Source organism: Carassius carassius, chromosome 4 (genome assembly GCF_963082965.1).
Source record: "Carassius carassius chromosome 4, fCarCar2.1, whole genome shotgun sequence".
Lineage (NCBI taxonomy): Eukaryota > Metazoa > Chordata > Actinopteri > Cypriniformes > Cyprinidae > Carassius > Carassius carassius.
Window position 1 is genome coordinate 43,035,818 of NC_081758.1, and position 21,705 is coordinate 43,057,522.

The 21,705-nt window shown below is 36.0% G+C and overlaps 2 protein-coding genes across 2 annotated transcripts in view; both read right to left on the bottom strand.

Moving 5' to 3' along the window:
• Positions 1 to 21,705, bottom strand: part of LOC132140099 (endoplasmic reticulum chaperone BiP-like) — a 182,972-nt gene that overhangs the window by 27,698 nt on the left and 133,569 nt on the right. The gene's annotated exons all lie outside the window — the stretch shown is intronic.
• Positions 3,546 to 21,705, bottom strand: part of LOC132140100 (endoplasmic reticulum chaperone BiP-like) — a 51,273-nt gene continuing 33,113 nt past the window's right edge. The window contains exons 7-8 of the mRNA XM_059548925.1: positions 18,502 to 18,669; positions 3,546 to 4,102 (exon numbers count right to left, since the gene is read on the bottom strand). Coding sequence (XP_059404908.1) covers positions 3,546 to 4,102; positions 18,502 to 18,669 — 725 coding nt within the window. The remainder of the gene's footprint in view (positions 4,103 to 18,501; positions 18,670 to 21,705) is intronic.

The window sequence follows — 21,705 nt, forward strand, 5'->3', positions numbered from 1 at the left end:
AGGAGTAAAAATGAAACATTCCAGCAACACAATAGAATGTTTCTTTATCTTTTACAAGATATCTGATGTCCCCAGAGTGTGTATGCGTAAATAACTACATAGCACACGAAGGCACCATGAGACCAGTTATCACAAACTGTGAATATGAGCTTGATAAATTCAAGCGGTCAACTTCTCATTGCTTTCATATGCAATGTTAACTACCACATTCCTATTTAGGGTCATTCTGGTAGCACATGAAAGCAGCATTGGTTAAAAACAGGCAGAGACAATGGTATCTTTAGCAACATTAGCTATACAGACTGCCAAGAAGTTCTTTCAGAAAGGCAATATGGAAAACAAAATATGACTCCTATTTTTATTGGTGCAACCCAAAACACAACACTTGTAAAGCCTCTATGGCGCTGACATTGTATATCTTCAGCAGCTACAGCAACAGTAATGGCAGACTGCTGCTTCTCACTCAGGGCTGTCTATACTAATAGGGCAGAGAGCATCACAAATGGGCAGGATTTTTTTCTAGAATCAAGTGTTCAGAGAGACCTTGTCAGGATGGTAAAGAGAGGCAGAGGTAAGTGAATCCAACACAGGGTTTATTTACAGGATTTCAAGTGCAAGGTGAGTAGTCAATGATTTCAGGTGCGGATTCGGTGCAGATCACTCAGTGCGGGGCTGAAAGCAGGTGAGTACATCCTTGGCAGATATGTCAATGCCACACAATCACAATTCACTAATACTTGTCCCTTTCTTTTTCAGGAGTGGAAACTTTCAAGTGAGCTCGGAGGAAACACAGGAGAATCGGGAGATCGTTGGGATATTAGGTAACCGGAGAAAGCTCAGGAATCCTGGAGGCAGCAGAACAATGACACAAAGGTTAGTGTTTTAAAAGTACGTATACGTTATGTCTTGGAATCCGCGGGACATCGGACGATCAGGGGACAGTAGCATGAGGTCTGCTCGTGTTGGAGGCTTGACCTCGAACTGGGGCTGAGTGCTTTATAGTGCTCTGTAATGATGTCGTTGATGGTGAGCAGGTGTGGGTGATTAATACTCAGGGGAGAGTGCTCGTTGTGGGCTGTCTGGGACCGGGACAGACCTTTTATGATTTATTGAGATTATTAAAAAATAAGTGGGTGGATTTGACATTTTTTATTTGACAATTCAGACTTGTTTTTGGATATCTGAGAATAAAGTCAAAATTGTGAGATATAAACACATATAAACTCGCAATTCTAATTTTTTTTCTTTGAAATATGAGATTAAATCTCTCAAATCTGACTTTTTTTTCTGAATTCTGAGTCTAGAGGTTGGAATCTTTTGGAACTTCAAGATTAGATTCATATAGATTCTTGAGGTCACGATTCATTTAACCCTTGTGGGTTGTTGGGGACATTTTCGTCCACTAGGGGGTAAAGTTGAGTCTTATTTTGGCCACAACTTTCTCTGTGTTTGAGCTAATGGAATGATTTTTGGTGACAAATCTTATTTTGACCCATATTTTGGGAAAATGAAATTTTTCAAAAACTCAACGGTAAACTGTGGGCAAATTCACTACCCTTTCGGGATGTTCGTGGATGAAAACATCCACTAAATTAAACTGCTGTAAAAATGTATCAGATAAATATTTTTTTCAATTTTTTTTGCATAAATCTATTAATCAACCTCAGTCCTGATCAAAACTACCAAATTTTATAAAAAAATTCCAAGATTTTAACTCTTTAATTACCAAGTTCATAAATGATGTCACTGATTTGGGAAAAAAACCACACAAAATTACATATTTTCAATATAAAAAGTGATTGTGGACTGGATTTTTTTTTACCTTTTATCACAGTCTTGGGCATGTCAAAGATCAGTAACAAGATTGGCTTTGATGCATTGTTAGTTTTTGTGCAGCATTAGATTTACATTTTTTCTCCCTAATTAGCTGTTGGTGGCTGTTTTTGCCCCATTGACTTCCATTATAACAACATTTTTTGATTGCAAAGCCATGACACCATATAATCATGCATTCTTGATTGTTTGTGGTTTTCACTTTTGGGAAGAGGTAAAAAAATTTATTTTTACAGTTGATCACTAGGTGGGACCATTAACCCTTTAAATAGGCCTGAGCAAAAAAAGGCTTGGTTTCTGGCTTGTATATGGAGTTATATGGAGTATAAAAGCAAATTATAGTGTTTGTGTGTGTGTGAGATTCTTGATTGTTGGTGGTTTTTCCTGTTGGGAAGAGGTAACATTTGTTATTTTTTACAGTTGATCACTAGGTGGGACCATTAACCCTTTAGATAGGCCTATGCAAAAAAAGGCATAGTTTCTGGCTTGTATGGAGTTATATGGAGTATAATAGCAAATTATAGTGTGTGTGTGATAGAGAGAGAGAGAGAGAGAGAGAGAGAGAGAGAGAGAGAGAAAGAGAGGGTGTGAGAGAGACCTTTGTGCACTTGCCTTGTCAATGGGGCAAAAACAGCCACCAACAACTAATTAGGGAGAAAAAAATTAAATCTAATGTTGCACAAAAACTAAAAATGCATCAAAGCCAATGTTGCTACTAAACTTTGACATGCCCAAGACTGTTACAAAAAGTAAAAAAAAAATCCAGCCACAATTACTTTTATATTGAAAATAAGTAATTTTGTGTGTTTTTTTCCCCCCAAATCAGTGACATCATTTATGAACTTGGCAATTAAAGAGTTAAAATCTTGAATTTTTTAAAAAAATTTGGTAGTTTTGATCAGGACTGAGGTTGATTAACAGATTTATGCAAAAAAAATTAAAAAAAAAATATGAATCTGATACATTTTTACAGCAGTTTAATTGAGTGGATGTTTTCATCCCGAACAACTCGAAAGGTAGTGAATTTGAACAATCCACAAGGGTTAAAAATTGATTCATGATTTAGAATAAAATTTTGTTTCTTTCAATGCATAGATTTTATTCTAGTTTACAATTTTGTGTTACTTTTCCTATAAGACACTTTAACAGGTCTTTGAAGGAAAAAAATCACACTGAATCAAATGTAAACCTTAACATTTTTTTATTTTTTTTATTTTAGTCAACCCAGTTTTAAAAAACAAATGTCATTTAAGCTGATTGCAGTTAGGACCAACAGTCATCTGTAATAAAGCAAGGCAGCCCTGAGACAAATAGAAAAATCACATTTTTTAAATTAACATTAGTGTAACAGTTGGTCTGTCACTTTAAGAACAAATCCACCGATTTAATATAATGTTACACATCCAATTTGCTTCAAACTGTTTATGTTCACGTATGACATAACAGACTGTGTATTTTGACATAAGTGTGTGTGAATTTGAGAAAGAAATGTAACACCTTAGAAAATCGATTTAGAAGTTATAATCATGAAACATGTAAATTAATTTTTCCCTGCGCCCTCAATCAAACCTCAAACTGGGCTGACAGAATCTTCAGCAGAATGAAGAGAAAATTAGACAACAAATGCAACTCTTCCCCCCAAGCTTTTCCCTGAAGAGAGCTGAAGTTTTAGGTTTGCCTGTCTTGTATAAAAATACAAGGGTCTAGACGATTTACAACTCATCCTTTTCATCTTCCTCCTCCGGTGGTGGGCCGCCAGCGCCGATGACAAGCTTGCTTATGATGGGCTGCATAAGTTCCTCCAGCTCCTTCTTCTTGTCCTGGAAGTCCTCAAGATCTGCATCCTGGTGAGACTCCAGCCACTCGATCTTCTCCTCGATGGCCTTCTCAATGGCCTCCTTGTCTTCAGATGAAAGTTTGCCACCCAGCTTCTCTTTGTTCCTAATCTGGTTCTTCAGGGAGTAGGAGTAGCTCTCCAGCTCATTGCAGGCGTCGATGCGCTCCTTCAGCTTCTTGTCCTCATCAGCAAAGCGCTTATTCTCGTTCACCATGCGCTCGATGTCCTCGGGCGTCAGCCGGTTCTGGTCGTTGGTGATTGTGATCTTGTTCTTGTTGCCCGTGCCCTTGTCTTCGGCGGTGACACGCAGAATGCCATTGACGTCGATCTCGAAGGTGACCTCGATCTGAGGGACGCCACTGGGAGCCAGAGGGATGCCAGTCAGGTCAAAGGTGCCCAGGAGGTTGTTATCCTCGGTCAGCGGACGCTCACCTGGAGAGATTGAAGGAAAGAGTAAGAACAGATTTTACTCTGAAGATTAAAGGCACAATATGCAAGTTTTTTTTGCAGCTAGAGGTCACATTTTCAAAACAATAAGCAAGACAAAGCTTGACAATGCTGAAAGAATGAAATAAAAGTAAACAATAAACATATAAGAATTAAAATAATAATAAAAAGATGTATACTGTAGAATTAAATATAGAATTGAAAATAATGTGCATGAAAGTACACTGTAGTCTTAAATATTAAGATACCCAGGAATGTACAAGAGGCAATGTGCGAACAGGTTGACACTTTCAGTATGTCAGTGTGAGGTAGAGAATGATGAATATCTTACTGATCAAGTGAATATTAAGTGGAGACATGTAGATGTTAAGAGGTTGGTTTTGAGTTTAGGAGCCTGATGGCCTGGGGGAAGAAACTCTATCGGTTTTTGCCATCAGGCTGTGGAAGTGCTTATCAGATGGCAGCAAAGTGAAAAGATGGTTACTGGGATGGATGGAGTCCACAGAAATTTATTTTAACAGCTCTGCTTTTTCAACATTTGAGGTATATGTCCTGCAGATAGGGGAGAGCAGACCAGAGATGTGCTCAGCTAAGCGCACAACTATGGAAGTAAAATAATGACATATGTCTTTAAAAAAAAAAGCATGCTGAATAGCACTAACTGAACAATAATGCATTGCATTAACAGTACTTGCATTTTAATGCCTTGTATTTCCAGGGCTTGCATTTTTAGGTCCTGAAATTTAACATAGTGGTTCGTTAATTTTTTTTATTTTTATATTTAAATTCTAAATATTTCACAAATATTTTCATAATAAAAAAATTAAGAATTCATATTCACGTTCCAGAATTCACTTCCAAAATATTCAAAAATATTGCTAAAAGAGGTGATATGAACAAAGGCGGAGTTTCTCCATATCAGCGCTGTGCATTTCAGAAAGCTAACAGCTTTAACATCAGTATTAAAGACTTTTTAAAATAAGTTGAGCTCAAAACTGACTCTTAGTCAGCAGCGAGTGTTTGAAATAACTTGATCTGATGTGCATTAAATGCAACCACTTAGAGAAATCAGACGTCAGCTTCTTATTCTCTATCACAATTGTGTATTTATTTAGTAACACATTTTGTCTGTCGTCTCGTCTCGAGTGAGAGTTTAGCTCCACGTAGCATATCATCAAAATATAATAATGATTTTTGTTCGGGAGCTTTTATAAAAATAGAGAGTCTGCGCTGTGAATCATTTCAGAAAGCTATCAGCTATAACACCAGCATTAAACACTTTATCAAATAAGTTGAGCTCAAAGCTCACTTTCAGTCAGCAGCGAGTATTTGCAATAACTTGATCTGATGTATATTATAATCACCATACAAGACAGAAATATTTATAAGCGATGCAAAAGACAAATATGACCGCTTGAAGAAATCAGACATCAGCTTTTTATTCTCTATTACAATCGTGTAATTATTTAGTAACTTATTTTATCTGTCATAAGTCTCATCTAGAGAGTTTAGCACGTAGCCTATCATAAAAATATAATTATGTTTTATGTTCGGACGTATAGGCTACTGTGGCCACAAATAAACAGAAACAGACTCGACTGAAGCAGGCTATTTTCATAAGCGTTAAAGGCCATGTTGCAGGTTAACCAACACTTTCGATTAATGGGTACATAAATCACTCAAGATATGTATATCATTTTTAAAATGTCTCAAAAATGGTCTTAAAGACCTATTTTTTAAGTTTCTGGTTTTAACAGTTTTTTTACGCAACTCGGTGATGATGTCACGTTGGGGAGAAGTCGAGGAAAGGTGGCCTCGAGGAAAGGTAGTATGATGCTGCATTTCAGGCAACCCGTAACCCGTGTTTTTCCAACCTTAAACCTGTGAAAGTGCATTGGAACGGCAATCAAACTCGTGACTTCCCACCTGTGAACTCGTGTCTCATACTAGATCGATGTACTCCAAGTTCCGAGGTCACACAGCTCGAGAAACAACAGTGACAGCCCCTACGGATAATACTGCCTACGGATGCAGTGTTTATGCAAGTGGTACACGTTGAAAAAACGATTTTAGGTCAATGTAACGTTGCAATAAAATAAATAATCTAGTTAATTCCTTGCGCTGAGAAAGTTTGGCGTAACTTGTCTGGAACGGTACAAAGTCGTTAGTCGTGGTATGAAATAGTGATTATGAGCTCAGAAACCTGCCTGGAACGCAGCATCAGAACGAACGTTATAGCGACTGACTGGGATGAGGAAGAGGTGGCAAGAGCCAACATGTATGATGACCTGCAGCTTTAAAATTTCGAACCTGCCAGACGTGAGAGGGCAAATAAGGAATTGCCAAGAACTGATGTCCGTCAAAGCTAATTTAATGCATGGTTCGAGGAGAATGAGTGGAGAGTTGGTGAAGTGTCCTGGTGATTTGCTATCATTTAGCATCGCGGCAATGAGCGCTGGAGCTAGTCTACGAGCAGCAGTGCACAATAACGACACACACACACACACACACACACACACACATACATATATGTATGGCGGTGCCGTCCCATGGAAACTGTGTTGGGAAGCTTGTGCTGTAGGGAAGTGAGTGCGTTTGGGTCGCTGTTGGTTGATATTTATCTGTCTGTCTGTCTATCTATCTATATATGTAGTCTATCTATCTATCTATCTATCTATCTATCTATCTATCTATCTATCTATCTATCTATCTATATCTATGTATTTATCTATTTATCTACAACCCGAATTCCGGAAAAGTTGGGACGTTTTTTAAATTTTAATAAAATGAAAACTAAAAGACTTTCAAATCACATGAGCCAATACTTTATTCACAATAGAACATAGATAACATAGCAAATGTTTAAACTGAGAAAGTTTACAATTTTATGCACAAAATGAGCTCATTTCAATTTTGATTTCTGCTACAGGTCTCAAAATAGTTGGGACGGGGCATGTTTACCATGGTGTAGCATCTCCTTTTCTTTTCAAAACAGTTTGAAGACGTCTGGGCATTGAGGCTATGAGTTGCTGGAGTTTTGCTGTTGGAATTTGGTCCCATTCTTGCCTTATATAGATTTCCAGCTGCTGAAGAGTTCGTGGTCGTCTTTGACGTATTTTTCGTTTAATGATGCGCCAAATGTTCTCTATAGGTGAAAGATCTGGACTGCAGGCAGGCCAGGTTAGCACCCGGACTCTTCTACGACGAAGCCATGCTGTTGTTATAGCTGCAGTATGTGGTTTGCATTGTCCTGCTGAAATAAACAAGGCCTTCCCTGAAATAGACGTTGTTTGGAGGGAAGCATATGTTGCTCTAAAACCTTTATATACCTTTCAGCATTCACAGATCCTTCCAAAATATGCAAGCTGCCCATACCGTATGCACTTATGCACCCCCATACCATCAGAGATGCTGGCTTTTGAACTGAACGCTGATAACATGCTGGAAGGTCTCCCTCCTCTTTAGCCCGGAGGACACGGCGTCCGTGATTTCCAACAAGAATGTCAAATTTGGACTCGTCTGACCATAAAACACTATTCCACTTTGAAATAGTCCATTTTAAATGAGCCTTGGCCCACAGGACACGACGGCGCTTCTGGACCATGTTCACATATGGCTTCCTTTTTGCATGATAGAGCTTTAGTTGGCATCTGCTGATGGCACGGCGGATTGTGTTTACCGACAGTGGTTTCTGAAAGTATTCCTGGGCCCATTTAGTAATGTCATTGACACAATCATGCCGATGAGTGATGCAGTGTCGTCTGAGAGCCTGAAGACCACGGGCATCCAATAAAGGTCTCTGGCCTTGTCCCTTACGCACAGAGATTTCTCCAGTTTCTCTGAATCTTTTGATGATGTTATGCACTGTAGATGATGAGATTTGCAAAGCCTTTGCAATTTGACGTTGAGGAACATTGTTTTTAAAGTTTTCCACAATTTTTTTACGCAGTCTTTCACAGATTGGAGAGCCTCTGCCCATCTTTACTTCTGAGAGACTCCGCTTCTCTAAGACAAAGCTTTTATAGCTAATCATGTTACAGACCTGATATCAATTAACTTAATTAATCACTAGATGTTCTCCCAGCTGAATCTTTTCAAAACTGCTTGCTTTTTTAGCCATTTGTTGCCCCCGTGCCAACTTTTTTGAGACCTGTAGCAGGCATTAAATTTTAAATGAGCTAATTAAGTGGATAAAAGTGTAAAATTTCTCAGTTTAAACATTTGCTACGTTATCTATGTTCTATTGTGAATAAAATATTGGCTCATGTGATTTGAAATTCCTTTAGTTTTCATTTTATTAAAATTTAAAAAACCTCCCAACTTTTCCGGAATTCGGGTTGTAGATTTAGCCAATATCTCCCTTACATTACATACAGTACATACATTTCTTAAAAAAAAAAAAAAGGATTTAATAAAGAAAATCTCTCCTGTTAGCTGACAAAATACAGACAGCATGTTACATGTCCCACCAGAGACAGTAATATACTGGATCACTGTTAAACAGCAATAAAGGATGTATTCCACCTGGTCCCACGGGCAGCTTAAGGACTCTCTGATCACTGCCTGGTTCATCTTATACCAACCTATCTGCTAAACCTGTAGTAAAGACTCTAAATGTCACTAAAACAAATTCTTTGTATGCACAGGCACACATTACAATAAAGCTCTTTCTGATTCTGATTGAGAGATATGTGCTCAACAGGAAGTAAGTGCACAAGACCCAGGTGTAAGGTCAACGCACTCGGCCCAAGGAAGGTATCCGGTGCTGGATGAAGGTTTCCTGCGTGTTCTGTCTTTCAGCGCGTAGAGTTATTCAATTTAGGTTAAACTCAAATCTGACTCCATTTTATTATTTAATCTGACTCCATTGTATTATTATTTAATCTGACTCCATTTTAATAAGACCTCGAATTTAGGTTGAAATGCAAATTGGTTGAATGCCTTTTTAATTAATATTCTTCTGACATTTGATTATTCTAGTTAACTCTTTATTTTTATATTAACTCGTTAATTCGGGTGCTCATGTTGCTAACAAGGATACAACGTAATCTACTAGTCAATGATTACAGAGTAAGACAGAATAGAATCAAATGTAACAATTTATTAACAGTCAGGTAAATATGTATTCTGCCAATTACATATCCAATTCAAACACATCAGATCATATCAATACAAAACATCAAATTCTCAAAGATGAATCTAAAAGTAAAATATGCATACCTGACCTTAGAAAATACATAGTATAAATTGAAGAGACACACAACACACTACGGGCTTTCTGGCTACAGAAATCGCCCTGATCCTTTTGCTGCAATCCTTTAAATACCTCAGACCAAGACAAACATCCCCCAAGATGAAGACAGAAACTAACAATTGGAATTTGATTAGGTCAGGTCCCAGACCAGGGTAGTTTACACCTCAATGGGAACAGAAGGTAATTTACATGGAAGACCCTGGAAAAGGGCACTCCCATTATAGTAATCAAAATATCTCTTAACTCTTAGGATCTGTATTATCTTTTAATCTACTTTTCTAAGGTTGAGACCATTGTACCAGTCGCCCTGAGACAATTCAAATGACACCAAACATGACTGTAAAAATCACTTGCATTAATGCAGAATATTATACTATTGGCAATTCTGAGTGAAACTAAGTGGAGGGAGTGTGATGGTGAGGTGTGAACTACTAGGTGTGGTGCATCTTCGATAGCACCGTTACTTATGATGGAGGGTATTCAAGAGAGTGTTCAATTGTTAATTATCAGGAAAGTCCTTTGTTTTCTTAGGGAGAAGTCGTCCCTCAGTCCAGACCGTCCGGCTCTAGTCTTACACAGGTCTTAAAAACGTCAAAGTGCAGTGCCCTTAATGTACACTAAATCCACACCATCTTGAATACCACTCCAGAGCTGTATTCTAGGCTTAGTGTATCCCATCATGCATCATGTTGAATAAATCATAAGACATTTTGCAGAAATCTCACAAGGTCACGGAAACTGTTCCAATGCATGTTAAATATTAATAACAGTTAGATATTACATATAATTTGGTAGTAAAACTATTTATTTATAAAATTAATTTGTGCAAATGAGTAGTGGTGATAATAATTTTGTACAACATTTACAATTGCATTTTATTACTTAATTAGAAGCACCACAAAATTCGGGAAATGTGTCATATGTGACCCTAGACCACAAAACCAGTCATACGGGTCAATTGGGTCAATATGGGTCGAGAAATTGAGATTAATATATCATCTGAATAAATAAGCTTTCCATTGATGAATGGTTTGTTAGGATAGGACCCCCTTGAAAACGAGATGAGGCATCTCAAGGGGTTTATCCTAATAAAATAAATTTAACATAGGACAATATTTGGCAGAGATACAACTATTTGAAAATCTGGAATCTGAAGGTGCAAAAAAATCAAAATACTAAGAAAATTGTCTTTAAATTAATCCAAATGAAGTACTTAGCAATGCATATTACAAATCAAAAATGATGTTTTGATATACTTACGGTATGAAATTTACAAAATAACTTCAAGCTACATGATCTTTACTTAATATTCTAATGATTTTTGGCATAAAAGAAAAAAACGATAAATTTGTCTAATACAGTGTTTTTTTTTGTGGCTATTGCTAAAAATATACTGAATCGACTTAAGACTTAAGACAAAGACTACAAGTGTGGGAATTCAGACAAAGGGTAATTTAAGCCCTTGTGTCTAGTGCACCTGTGTCTTTTTCTTTTATTATTATTGCCTGTGCTCTGGATATTGTTTCCCTGTCTGTGCTTTGGACCTTTTGCCTGTTTGAACTATGTTTGTGGATTACCCCTTATTAAAAGCTGTATTTGGATCTCCAATCTTCCAAACACGATGCCAGCTAAGTTTTTCAAGCAAATAATGGCTTAAAATTAAGCAAAATATTAAAGGGTAACTTTCCAGTTAATAAATAAATAAATAATAATTAATTAAATTGAATTAAAGTCCCTGTAAAGTTAATAGTAAATATGTTCTGAGATTGTCACACCACAGATTTTTTTCAAAATATATGATTAACCACAAAAAAAAAAAAAAAAATCCACTAAAGTAAATAACATAAGTTATCAAAATCTTGAAAAATGTGTGGTATCTCAAAAGCTGTATGTATGTATTCATGTATTTATAATTTTATAGTTTTGCTTTAACTAGAATGAATCTATATTTAATTAAATCGTTGACATGTTATTTTACATTTGTGTTTAATTTTTAGTAATGCCAATTTCTGTTTTCATACAAACCTTCTTCATTACAATACAAAATAAATATTGTCAATATTAAATATTATGAAAACAATAACTGTTGTACTTTTTTCAAAATTATATAGTTTATGTATTATAATTGTAAAAACAAAAACAAATTTAGCAACTCACATTTAATCATTCAAAACTGCTTTAAAATGTAAGTTGAAATTTAAACTCTCAAAGCATGAAATAAGATACAGTATCAGTACATTAGATTTCAATGGGGGTATTTCAATAAACTAATCATTAAATACTTCAATCATTCAGTAAATATTTGCCCCTTTCATAATGTCATTCAGAAATGAAGGCCACAATGCTAATGTTGTCCACACGATGGCGCCAAAGGATGCTACATACTTCAAGATCCAAGTACTCCTTATACTATGTTAAAATAGCAGGATTTTCTGCTATTTATATTACTTATTGCAAATAGTGGCAATTGTTTGTACCATGGACTTTCGTTATACCATCTGCACTATTAGAGCCGACGACTGTACTTTATCTCTTGTAATTTTGACTAGCTCAATAACAAATATAAGGTGCCATTAAAGTGTAATATTACAATATACACAGTGAAGTAAAGTGCAACAGAATGTTAATATATTGTAAGATACTACACAGATATTACAGAATAAACTTTAATTCCGTATAATTTTACCTCAGATTAAACATGGTTAAACATGGTTGTTTTTCCCGTCTTTTTTTTTACACCTTAATGTTCTTTAAAGTGACTTTATTTATCAGAGGAGCAGAGGTTTCTGCCTTATTTTCACTTTTAAATCAGTTAAAAATACGTGAATAAGTGAATACATAAATTGCCTCTTTTCAAGTAAATTATGAGTCCTTCTGTGAGTACTATTATATGCACAACATGAAAATAGATAACTAATATAGTGTCCCTAATTTTTATCTATCTATCTATCTATCTATCTATCTATCTATCTATCTATCTATCTATCTATCTATCTATCTATCTATCTATCCTAGCGACATGCTAATAATGTTAGAAACATGCTATTTGAACGCGAATCATTCTAGAAATATACTAGCAAAATGCTAGTCATTCTAACAACATGCTAGCAACATGCTAGTTGCATGGTAGTCATGTTAGAAACATGCTAACAACATGTTAACCATGTTAGAAAATGCTAGCAACATGCAAATAATGCTAGAAACATGCTAACAACATGCTTATCATGCTAGCAACATGTTAGCAGCATGCTAATCATGTTAGAAACATGTTATCGACATGCTATAATCATGCTAGAAATATGCTAGCAACATGCTAATCATGCTAGCAACATGTCAACAACATGTTAATCATGTTAGCAACATGTTAATAATGCTAGCAAAATGCTAATCATGCTAGAAACATACTAGCAACATGCTAATCATGCTAGAAACATGTTAACAACATGCTAGTCATGCTAGAAACATGCTAACAACATGCTAGCAGCATACTTATCATGCTAGAAAACATGCTACCGACATGCTAGCAAATGCTAATCATGCTAGAAACAGTTAGTTTCTAACTAATCAATTGTTCTTTTTCTTCTATCTTTTTTCTAACTTCTATTTATCTATTTCTTTCTAACTAATATATATTTCTAACTAATCTATCATTCTTTCTTTCAAACTAATCTATCATTCTTTCTTTCAAAATAATCCATCTATCATTCTTTCAAACTAATCTATCTATCATTCTTTCTTTTGAACTAATCTATCTATCATTCTTTCTAATATATATTTCTTAACTAATCTATCTATCATTCTTTCTTTCAAATTAATCTATCTATCATTCTTTCTTTTGAACTAATCTATCTATCTTTTTTTTTTCAAATACTAGCGCACATACGAATCCATTTCCCACAAGCCCCGTCCTTGGACTCTGATTATGCTACAGCTGTAGCTTATTAGACTTCAGTATAAAGCTGCAAGTTTCCTTGTGTTCATTGCAAGGTCTTGTATTTACTAGCGTGTACATTTCTGAGCGTTCATATCCTGTTTGATTACCTGTTGTCGATAATGTCTGTTCCCCATCTTCAATTGTTGCTGCCTGCCTTCTGACTGTTGCTATTGATTATTGGACTTTGACGTTACAGTATGATTTGCTAGCTGCCATGGCTATTTAAAGGGATATTTCACCCAAAAATCTAAATTATGTCATTAATAACTCAACCTCATGTCGTTCCAAACCCGTGAGACCTCCGTTTATCTTCGGAACACAGTTTAAGATATTTTAGATTTAGTCAGAGAGCTCTCAGTCCCTCCATTGAAGCTGTGTGTACGGTCTACTGTCCATGTCCAGAAAAGTAAGAAAAACATCATCAAAGTAGTCCATGTGACATCAGAGGGTCAGTTAGAATTTTTTGAAGCATCGAAAATATATTTTGGTCCAAAAATAGCAAAAACTACTACTTTATTCAGCATTGTCTTATCTTCCGTGTCTGTTGTGAGAGAGAGTTCAAAACAAAGTACTTTGTGATATCCAGTTCGCGAACGAATGATTCGATGTAACCAGATCTTTTTGAACCAGTTCACCAAATCAAACCGAATAGTTTTAAACGGTTCGCGTCTCCAATACGCATTAATCCACGAATGACTTAAGCTGTTAACTTTTTTAATCTGGCTGACACTCCCTCTGAATTCAATTCAATTAAAATTCATTTACTCAAACAGTACACTGACTGAACTGCTGTGAAGAGAGAACTAAAGATGAAGACCGAGCCGAGCCAGAATACGAGCAAAAGACTGACTCGTTCTCGTGTCAAGAACCGTTTCTCTCAGACGCGTCCGATTCGAGAACCGAGGAGCTGATGATACTGCACATGTGTGATTCAGCGTGAAGCAGAATGACACACAGAGTGTTTCAACCAAACTGATTCTTTTGGTTATTGATTCTGAACTGATTCTGTGCTAATTTTATGAGCCCAGGTAAACTGAAGGCTTTAATCAAGGACAATCATCGCCAATGACGCCATTATTTTGGGCGCAAAAGAACCGGTGAACCGTTTTCTTCAACCGGTTATTGAATCGTTTTCTTCAACCGGTTATTGAATTCTTTCGAACTGTATGAAAGAACTACTGGCGATCCGAAATCCGATGCAACTGGTTCTTGACTCGTGAACGAGTCAATGTTTCATTCATTATCTGGCTCGGCTCGGTGTTCATCTTAAGTTCTCTCTTCACAGCAGTTCAGTCAGTGTACTGTTTGAGTAAATGAATTACTCCGGGATATTGGTTTGTTTGAACTCAGAGGGAGTGTCAGCCAGAGGTGGGTAGAGTACCCAAAAACTGTACTCAAGTAAAAGTAAAAGTACTTCTAGAAATATTTACTCAAGTAAAAGTAAAAGTACTAGTCTTGAATAGTTACTTGAGTAAGAGTAAAAGAGTATCGGATAAAAAATCTACTCAAGTAGTTAGTTACTAGTTACTTTTGGTCATATACACTGAGCCTATTTTTATTTAGATATATAGATAAAATGTATGTAATGTATGTGTGTGTGTATAAATGTATATATTTCATCAGCCTTTACTCCAATTTATGTAATTTATTATAAAACCCTGTCTGTTTAATTAAGTAACAGATTTAGGTGTCATGCCATAACATATTTTTAATACGACTGACTTTATATTAAATGTGAATTTAACATTGAAAGGTAATGTGATATAAATAATGCTACTAATCTTTCATTGTTCAGAAAGAGAGCAAATAACATTTACATTATTAAAGATCATTTTCACTGACAGTCTAGATTTCAATCACTCTCAGAAACTCCCATTAAATCACTGAAACTGTTAACACTGTGAAATCAATATCTTATTTACAGATTCGTACACACATCTGCACTTTGTTGTTTCTGACGAGAGAATTCGCCAGAAAGAGGTATTCAGACAGTGAGTGAGTGAAGGAAGCACCGGCATTTTAGCGATGACTCATCGGAACACCTCTGATTGGCCAATGCTTTAATAAGCTCAAAAGAATCATGTGTGATTGTTTATAATGTGCAGCGCTGTATAAACGCATCTATCTCTGGCTCAGCGCCAGCAAGCGATCACAGATCTGAATTTAGCAGCTGATGATATGTATTAAAATTAATAAAATCTTAATCGGCTATTTTTTGTCTTTTGGAAGCTGCATTCAACTTGACTCCCCTCTGTTATAAGCCTCACACGTACAACAAACTAATGTCACAGTGGTATCGTGTACTGTAATCGAATGTAGCCCAAGTTATTACCTGTTAAACAGTAGACAGCACACGCGGTGTTCATCTAATAAGGATCTCCATCGCAAGCGAATAATAGCCTTTGCAGATTTGCTTTCATTTCAGTGCAGTTCCATAGCCACGTTTTCAACACTGCTGATGTTCTTAAACGTTACAACTCTGAGTGAACCGCTTCAGATGCTCAGCGCGTGCGGCAGGGAACTGAACAACTCATTCAAACTGATTCATGAACCAATTCATTCGTTTGCCAATTGGTTTGATCAAGCCTTTGAATGGAAATTGGCTCAAAAGAATGAATCATTCACGAATGGGCATCGCTCATTGCCCAGAGAAAAGTAGATGGCGCGTTTGGAAAAACTGAAGCATTTATAACATTTATTGCATTAAGATAAAGTAACGAGAGGATCGTCGCCCACAGTAACGAAGTAAAAGTACAGATTTTTCCCCAAAAATTTACTCAAGTAAGAGTATAAAGTACCCATCTTTAAATATACTCCGAAAAGTATTAGTTACCCCAAAAAATTACTCAAGTAAATGTAACGAAGTAAATGTAACTCGTTACCACCCACCTCTGGTGTCAGCCACATTAAAAAAGTTAACAGCTTAAGTGATTTGTGGATTAATGCATATTGTAGACGTGAACCATTTTAAAACGATTCAGTTCGATTTGGTGAACTGGTTCAAAAAGATCCGGTTACATCGAATGATTCGTTCACGAACCGGATATCACAAACTGGTTTGTTTTAAACTCTCTCACAATAGTCACGGACAGAGATGTATAAAGTACTAGAGACCCAGACTTGAGTAAAAGTACAAGTGTTCTATCAAAAAAGTGACTTGAGTAGAAGTTGAAGTGCTCTTTAAGCACCACACTTAAGTAGAAGTACTAGAAGTATTCAACATTTTTTGTACTTAAGTATTGCAAGTAGTCTATTTTAAAATTTACTACTCAAGTACTGAAAGTAAAGTACAAGTATTGTGTTATGTAGTTATTTAAGAAAGTAGTCAAAAATTTGAACATATTGTTTTTATTATTTCAAATGATTAACCTAAAGGACAATCACAATTCCTTTGACTGTAACTTTTTGCAAACAAAAAACTGATTAAAGGGTTAGTTCGCCCAATTTGCAAAATTATTTCATTAATAACTTACCCTCATGTTGTTCCAAACCAGTAAGACCTCCGTTTATCTTCAGAACACAGTTTAAGATATTTTAGATTTAGTCCGAGAGCTCTCAGTCCCTCCATTGAAGCTGTGTGTACGGTCTACTGTCCATGTCCAGAAAGGTAAGAAAAACATCATCAAAGTAGTCCATGTGACATCAGAGGGTCAGTTAGAATTTTTTAAAGCATCGAAAATACATTTTGGTCCAAAAATAACAACAACAACTATAACTTTATTCAGCATCGTCTTCTCTTCCGTGTCTGTTGTAAGACAGTTCAAAACAAATCAGTTTGTGATATCCGGTTCACGAACGAATAATTCGATGTAACCTGATCTTTTTGAAACAGTTCACCAGATCAAACTGAATCGTTTTAAACAGTTCGCGTCTCCAATACGCATTAATCCACAAATGACTTAAGCTGTTAACTTTTTTGTTCAGCATATAGCAGACCGACACAGAGCGCCTGAACCGAACTGATTCTTTTGGTGATTGATTCTGAACTGATTCTGTGCTAATGTTATGAGCCCAGGTAAACTGAAGGCTTGCAGTCAACGCCAATGACGCCATTACGTCGAGGGCAAAAGAACCGGTGAACTGTTTTCTTCAACTGGTTTATTGAATCTAACTGTCAGAAAGAACTACTGGTGATCCGAAAACCGATGCAACCGGTTCTTGACTCGTGAACGAGTCATTATCTGGCTCGGCTCGGTGTTCATCTCTCTCTTCACAGCTTCATCAAACCTGCCATCTACAGTTCTGGCAGTGGTAATGTGGGTTTGTAATGGAATGATTCGTAACATTTTTATAATTGTAACGAGTAACGATGCAGCACATAAAACAAATATCGGAGTAAAAGTATTAAACTCATCGAAAATATGTACTGAAGTAAAAGTGGAAGTAGGAGAAAAAAATAATACTCTAGTAAAGTACAGATACCGCCTTTTAGTACTTAAGTACAGTAGTGAAGTAGTTCTACTTCGTTACTATACATCTCTGGTCACGGAAGAGAAGATGATGCTGAATAAATTAGTAGTTTTTGCTATTTTTGGACCAAAATGTATTTTCAATGCTTTGAAAAATTCTAACTGACCCTCTGATGTCACATGGACTACTTTGATGATGTTTTTCTTACCTTTCTGGACATGGACAGTACACACAGTTTCAATGGAGGGACTGAGAGCTTCCAGACTAAATCTAAAATATCTTAAACTGTGTTCTGAAGATAAACGGAGGTCTCACGGGTTTGGAACGACATGAGGTTGAGTTATTAATGACATAATTTTGATTTTTGGTCGAACTATCCCTTTAAGCGTTTTCTCACTTGAAAATATAACAAAATATGTGAAAAGTAGTGCTGCTCCGATCACGATCGGCCGATCGTTAATGGGCATCTCGTCAGTAAAGCCGGTTCTCAGTTAACAACGGCTCCGTGTAGTAACAGCTGCTCTATGTGAAATCACGCACCTGATGGAATTTACTGTTGATTAGAAAACCGGCTTTACTGACTAGATGCGCATTAACGATCGGCCGATCGTGATCGGCACAGCCTTAGTGAAAAGGGGAAAAACTTATTTTTTTTAATCTAAAACAAAGCCTAATGGTCCAATAAACTCTTTTCATATAAACTAACTAAATAAAAATTGGGTCATAAATGTAATCCAACAAGATGAAGTAAATGGAGTCAGTTTTGATTCTAAAAGTGTCGCTCACCTTCATAAACTTGGATCTTCACAGTTGGCTGGTTGTCAGAAGAGGTGGAGAACATCTGGGATTCCTTGATGGGCACGACTGTGTTCCTGGGAATGAGTTTGGTCATCACTCCTCCGACCGTCTCAATGCCCAAGGTCAAAGGGTTTACGTCCAGAAGCAGTGGGTCACCTGTTCAACACATTTCAGTCACTAACATCTTGCAAAAGACCTAGACCAGTGGTTTTCAACCTGTGGGGGCCGCCAATTACTATTATAAGAAATAATAATATTGTCAATATATGTAAAAATGTCTAAGTCACAACATAATAACATCATTTCATATATATATATATATATATATATATATATATATATATATATATATATATATATATAACTATATATATATATATATTCAGAGGTGGAAAGAGTACAAAAATATTCTACTCAAGTAAAAGTACCATTACATTAATGAAATTTTACTTAAGTACAAGTAAAAGTACCAGTCTAAAAAATCAACTCAAGTAAAAGTAAAAAGTAGCTCATTTAAAATTTACTCAGAGTAAAAATTACTTAGTTACATTTTAACAGTGGGAGGGAGTCAAAAATGGGACAGGCCAAGAGTGTCAAACTCAGTTCCTGGAGGGCCACAGTCCTGCACAGTTTAGATTTAACCCTAATTAAACACACCTGATCCAGCTAATCTAATCATTTAGGTTTATTTGAAAACTACATGATATGTGTGCTGGAGCAGGGTTAGAACTAAACTCTGCAGGGCTACGGCCCTCCAGGAACTGAGTTTGACACCCCTGGGATAGGTCTATTAACCTCAAACTAGTTGTTTTTAATTAAAGGAATCAGTTATTTAGAATAATAAAACATTTGGGCTGTTACCAGGCAAATCATTATCAACAAACTCATCTTTTCAATACAGAGGAAATGCAAAAGCTTCATCGGACGTGGCATTTAGATGTATTTACACACTGTTTAGTGCAGGACAAGAATGCATTTAACCTGCAGTTACCAATGCATGAATAATGTTTTGATATGCCAGACATAAAATGTTGAATACTCATTTGAAATTATAAAAACTTAATTATAAAAAAAAAAAAAAATCAAAAGATACTTTAAATGTGAAATTAAAATGGCCAGTATGTGTCAGCAAGTCACTGTTAATAAGTGAGTCATTGCGATTGAACCGAATCATTTAAACGGTTGATTCATTCAGAAACGAAACACTGTCATGTTGCTCAGAGATGCAAAATTTTGCTTTGGTGGCTGTGTTTGGAATAAATTTTTGTTGTAGAAATAGAGCAAAAACCGGCAATATGGTGTCTAAAACGCAAGTCTCTTAGTTTACTGTCCTGTTGTAAAAAAAAAAAAAAAAAAATAATAATATATATATATCAGTGGCGGCTGCTGGTCTTTCAAAGAGGGGAAGCTCATTTTCGGCCTACATTATAACCCTCTGATGGTCTTCATTTGTAATGACACTCGGGGTCTTTTTGACCCCAGACAATAACATTTCATTTTGTAATAGTAAAATATTTAAATTTTTTACAAATATAATTTTACTCTGTTCAATTATGTTTTTACTAAACTTTGTACAGTTTTTGGAGGATTTAAATCTTTTACATTTCTATAAATAAATAAATATTTATTTAAATAGGCTTTTTTTTTTTTACAAAAAAAGAAAAAAGCATTTCAGGTAAAATTCACTTCATAAAAGACCCAGATTTCTAACTTTCATACATGGGGATACCATGGATAATTTTATAAGGTTTAATGTAAGATTTTTGCCCATTTTTGGGGAAATTCAGTTTAAAAATTGTAATAAATCACTTTAACCACTAGATGGCTATAGTGTGTGTGTGTGTGTGTGCGCACATTTTCAATCTTAGTTACCAATTCAATTTTGTGGTGGTTCTGCATTTTACAAATATCAAGAAATATTGCCGCAGTTTGTCTTTCGAATACACTTGAGAAATCCGCGATCATGGGACTGAGCGTGAAACAGCTTCACCGACTTCTTATGGTGCAGACCGCTGTCAGTCAAAAGGAGATCGACAGATCCTCCAATCATCACGCGGAAGCCCAGTCTTCATTCACCTCCAGAGACGCTGAGCGTCCGTGGGCGGGACATAATCGCAGCATTTATCCAATGACCGTCTAGCTTCGGAGCACAGAAAAAAACTGTTCAAAGAAAGCCCCATTGAAGTCGCTCGGCTTCTTTAGGGAAATGCACTGTGACGCTGCGGGAATGTATGAGAAGAAAATCGAGTCAGCCGACTTGTAGCTGATTAACACAATACATAATACACAATAGTACATATTTGACCGTTGGTTTTTTTTTTTTACATTACGTGGGGTTGATGTCTTGTCGAGATTTTATAAACTGCTAGTTTGGTCTCCCTAGGCAAGCACAGCATACACAGCATAATAAAGTATAAATATGGGCAGGGGTTCACTTCATTTCCTTCAAGTTCAACTTCAGAATATGACGGGGTTTCGTTTTCAGCGGTGTCTGCACCACTAACGCCTGTTTTGTCCGTCTGCATCTGTCTTGTGATTTTAGCGCCAGTTTGCCCTCCTGCCCATTATTTACTGACATAGCTTCCAGGGAGCGATTTTTTTTTTACTCAGTAATTAATGTGTTTCAAAATGTAGCGAAGTACAATACTTCAAACTAAATATACTTAAGTAAAAGTAAAATTACAGATTAAAAAAAATACTTAAAGTAGAAGTACACAAAAAAGCTACTCAATTACAGTAACGCGAGTAAATGTAATTCGTTACTTTCCACCTCTGTATATATATATATATATATAACAATATATATATATATATATATATATATATATATATATATATATATATATATATATATATATATATATATATATAATTAAATAACAAAAAATAAATATTAAACTGTAACTTTGCTTCCACTATTCGAGCTCGCTGATTGGTTTAAGAATAAACCACCAATTTATATTTTTGCTGCATATGCTACAGAACAACAAATTCAAACATGCATAAATGGCTGTCAACATGTTTCCTCCTGACTGCTTGCTCCGGTGACTGTCTATCCGCTGCCGAGCTCTTGCTGGTTTTCCCGTTTTGCTGAACGGTGCAAGCCCGAGTTATTTTCTGTTCATTGCCAGTTCATTCTAGGGCTGTGCGATTAATAGGAATAGTCATAAAATCACGATTTGAGCGTGCGCG